Source organism: Rutidosis leptorrhynchoides, chromosome 10 (genome assembly GCF_046630445.1).
Source record: "Rutidosis leptorrhynchoides isolate AG116_Rl617_1_P2 chromosome 10, CSIRO_AGI_Rlap_v1, whole genome shotgun sequence".
Classification (NCBI taxonomy): Eukaryota; Viridiplantae; Streptophyta; class Magnoliopsida; order Asterales; family Asteraceae; genus Rutidosis; species Rutidosis leptorrhynchoides.
The window spans coordinates 46215876-46219265 of NC_092342.1; the positions used below are offsets into that span (position 1 = coordinate 46215876).

Below are 3390 nucleotides of genomic sequence, written 5' to 3' on the forward strand. Positions count from 1 at the left end.
ATTTTACATTCCGAGTTTCGGTCACATTTCGGTGAATGACCTTATGTGCTGCTAAGGTGAGTTTCATTTGCTCCCTTTTTAATTGCTTTTGCAATCTATATTTTTGGGCTGAGAATACATGCACTTTATTTTAAACGCAATGGATACAAGTACATACTAAATTCTACACTGAGTTTGAACCGAAAATCCCTTAGCTTTGGTAACTAGTAACTGTCAGTTATAAGAACTGGTGGGCGCGAGTAGTTGTATATGGATCCATAGGGCTTGACATCCCCATCTGTTCCACGTATAGAAACCCTAGCCTGAACTATAAAACAGACGTATGCTATTTGAGGTTAGTACACGTTGGTTTGCGTGTATTGTACATGTTAGTTGCATGTATGTTAAAACTGGGGTTCTTATTATATAGACGTTAAAGTTTAGTTACCAGGGTGCTCAATCTTGTAGAATATTTTGATAAACGTTTCTGGATGAAACAACTGAAATCTTGTGATCCACCTTTTTATACAGATTATGCGCAACATTAAAACTATGAACTCACCAACCTTTGTGTTGACACTTTTAAGCATGTTTATTCTCGGGTTCCTAGAAGTCTTCCGCTGTTTGCTTATACGTTATACAAGCTATGTGCATGGAGTCATACATGCTTTATTCGAGAAAACTTTGCATTCACAAAATCATCACCATGTATCTTATTTGACTGTATTGTCAACTGATGTATTGTTAGAAACTATTATATACGGTGATTGTCTATACGTAGAAATCATCAGATGTCGAAAACCTTAGATTTATATATTCATTTATGGTGTGCCTTTTCAAAAGAATGCAATGTTTACAAAACGTATCATATAGAGGTCAAAACCTCACTATGAAATCAATGAATGATGTATTCATCCAAATGGATTTGGACGGGTCATCACACACATGATGTATGAGGGAGATGAGATGTAGACAATCCTTCCCTCATCCGAGAATAAAAACAAGTCATTTCTCCACCCAGAGTGAAACACTCTCAAAAGCAGAGAAAGTCATCCCCCTCTCTGTTCGACGGATAAATAGATTGCTTCTGAGTGGACCTCCGGCCAATAAGTAGGAAATTTTTTTAAAAAAATAGTAAAATAAAATTGAGACGCCATGAAAATGCTAGAATCAAATTTCCATGGGTTTTAAATCCTGCCCGAAATTCAATTTAGGCTCTAAACGGCAATTAAGACGCCAATAAATCTACGTTTGATAGTAAATAGTAAAAATTTAAAATAAAATACAATAAATCAAATGTAAAAAATACAATAAAACTAATTATCAACTTTGGGATCCTCGTTATCTCCATCATCTTCGTCTTCTTCATCCTCAAGAATGTTAGAAGGTCCCGCCTCTTGATTGTTTGAAGGTCTCCTAACTAGATGATTTCGAACACGATAATTAGGTGCAAAGTTCCAAATGTGTTCGATAATCATATTTCGTAGTAGTTGATGTGTACCTGAATCATGTATTATGTAATCCCATTGTAATTCTAAATCAACACTCTCTTGAATTGTACTTTTGATGACAAACTGGGCAATAATCTTCCTCGAGTGGATACATTGCACACCCGTTATCTTATATAATTCCATTGTGAAAAACGAAACAAGTGTAAATAATACGGCGGATTTTTTGATGTAAAACGGTCTCGCCGAATTTTTAATTATTGCAAACGACCTTATAAGACACCGAATGCGCGTTCTATATCTTTTCTTGCCGATCTTTGACATTTTTTGATTCTCAAGGACTTTGGGCGAGTTTCAAATTTAAAAGATTTAACAATTATTGCCCAATCGGGGTGAAGTCCATCACCCAAATAATAACCTTTGTTGAAGTTACATCCATAAACCGTAAAAATACATGGTGGAGCTCTATCTTGTTTCAAATCGTCAAATAAATCGGATATACTTAGTACATCAACGCCATTGTTCGACCTCATGGGGCCAAAAAAATCATGCCAAATCCACAATTCAAAGGAAGCCACATCTTCTAGCTTAATACTCGGGTAACTTTTGTCACCTCGAGTATAATGTATTTGCCAAATAGTAGGACAAGTTTTCCAAGCCCAATGTATATAAACGAGGCTTCCTAACATCCCCAGAAAACCATGTAGTTCTTGATGTTTAGATATCAAGCGTTGCACATCTTGTGCATTCGGTTGTCGCAAATAAACCGCAACATACGTAAACACACATTTACAAAAATTATTTAAACAATCATAAGATGTTTGTTCACCCATATGTAAATACTTACCAATTAAATTGGGTGCATTACCGTATGCTAATTGTCGTATAGCCATTGTACATTTTGAAAAATATTGAATCTAAGTAAACTGTTAGCATCACGTTTTTTATGAAAATAAGTAAAATGAGGTGGAACAGGTTCTTGAAAGGTAATTAGTTATACCTTGACAAATGCAAATAAAGAGTGACCTGCTAATCCTAAATCTTCTACGAAATTTATCCGCAGAAAAAATGGGTGTGTCGGAAAAGTAATTATCCCACAACCTTTTCGCGGTGTCGGTTTCTATAAAGATAACTTTTAGGTGCTCTTGGTATTGGTGTGCGATTTTCGACTTCATCATCACTTACTTATTTCAAATTATCAATTAAGTCAAGCGCACCCTGATATCGCTCCATTTATATATGTTTTATCTCGCGATATCTTCCTCACTTTGTTCGATTTTTGACGATCTTGGTGCCTATTTTGTGTGCTATTGAGCTAAATGGTAATTTCAGGGCTAAGGATTTGATTTGGTGTAAAATTGACCAAATCTTGGGCAAAATTGGCTAAGGAATTGGAAAGTACAGAATCAGCTCAAAAAGCGCCGCTCCTCAACTAAGAGCGCCGCTCCTGTGGAGCAAAAGCGTCGCCCCTGATTTGAGCCAAAAGTGGCATTCCTGATCAAAAGCGCCGCTCTTCATTAAAGCCAAAAGCGCCGATCCTGAGTCAAAAGTGGCGCTCCTGTCACTATTTCAGCCCAGATTTTCAGCACTATAAAAGGGACGAGATTAGGTCATTTCTCATATGCATCTTTAGAGACCAGCTGTCTTAGGTCCGAGTTTCACATACAAAACCCTAATTTCTTCATACATTGGTGTTTAAGGGTGGATTGAAGGAAGCTAGCTCAAGATCCATCATTGTTTAGCTTAGATCTTCATCTTCTTTACATTTTGGGTTTTAATCTTCACTTTACTTTACATATTTTGAATCTATTACTTGTAATAACTTGAAGATGATGATTATTCATGTTTTTATGCTTATTATTAGTTTGATCTTAGCCATGATTGGCTAAATCTCTTGTGTTTGCTTATCTATGAATCTCTAATGCTAGTGTTTGCCCCAAAATCAATTGAATAATGTTATTTG

General features: G+C 36.0%; 1 protein-coding gene across 1 annotated transcript; it reads right to left on the reverse strand.

The window, feature by feature from the left end:
- Window positions 1–1699: 1699 nt before the first annotated feature.
- On the reverse strand, window positions 1700–2320 carry LOC139870240 (uncharacterized). Its single transcript, XM_071858073.1, has one exon. It carries the CDS (start codon window positions 2318–2320, stop codon window positions 1700–1702), a length of 621 nt encoding a protein of 206 aa, XP_071714174.1.
- Window positions 2321–3390: the final 1070 nt, after the last annotated feature.

Excerpts from the sequence above, each read along its gene's own strand:
- LOC139870240 (XM_071858073.1), bottom strand. The coding sequence starts at position 2,320 with ATGGCTATACGACAATTAGCATACGGTAATGCACCCAATTTAATTGGT.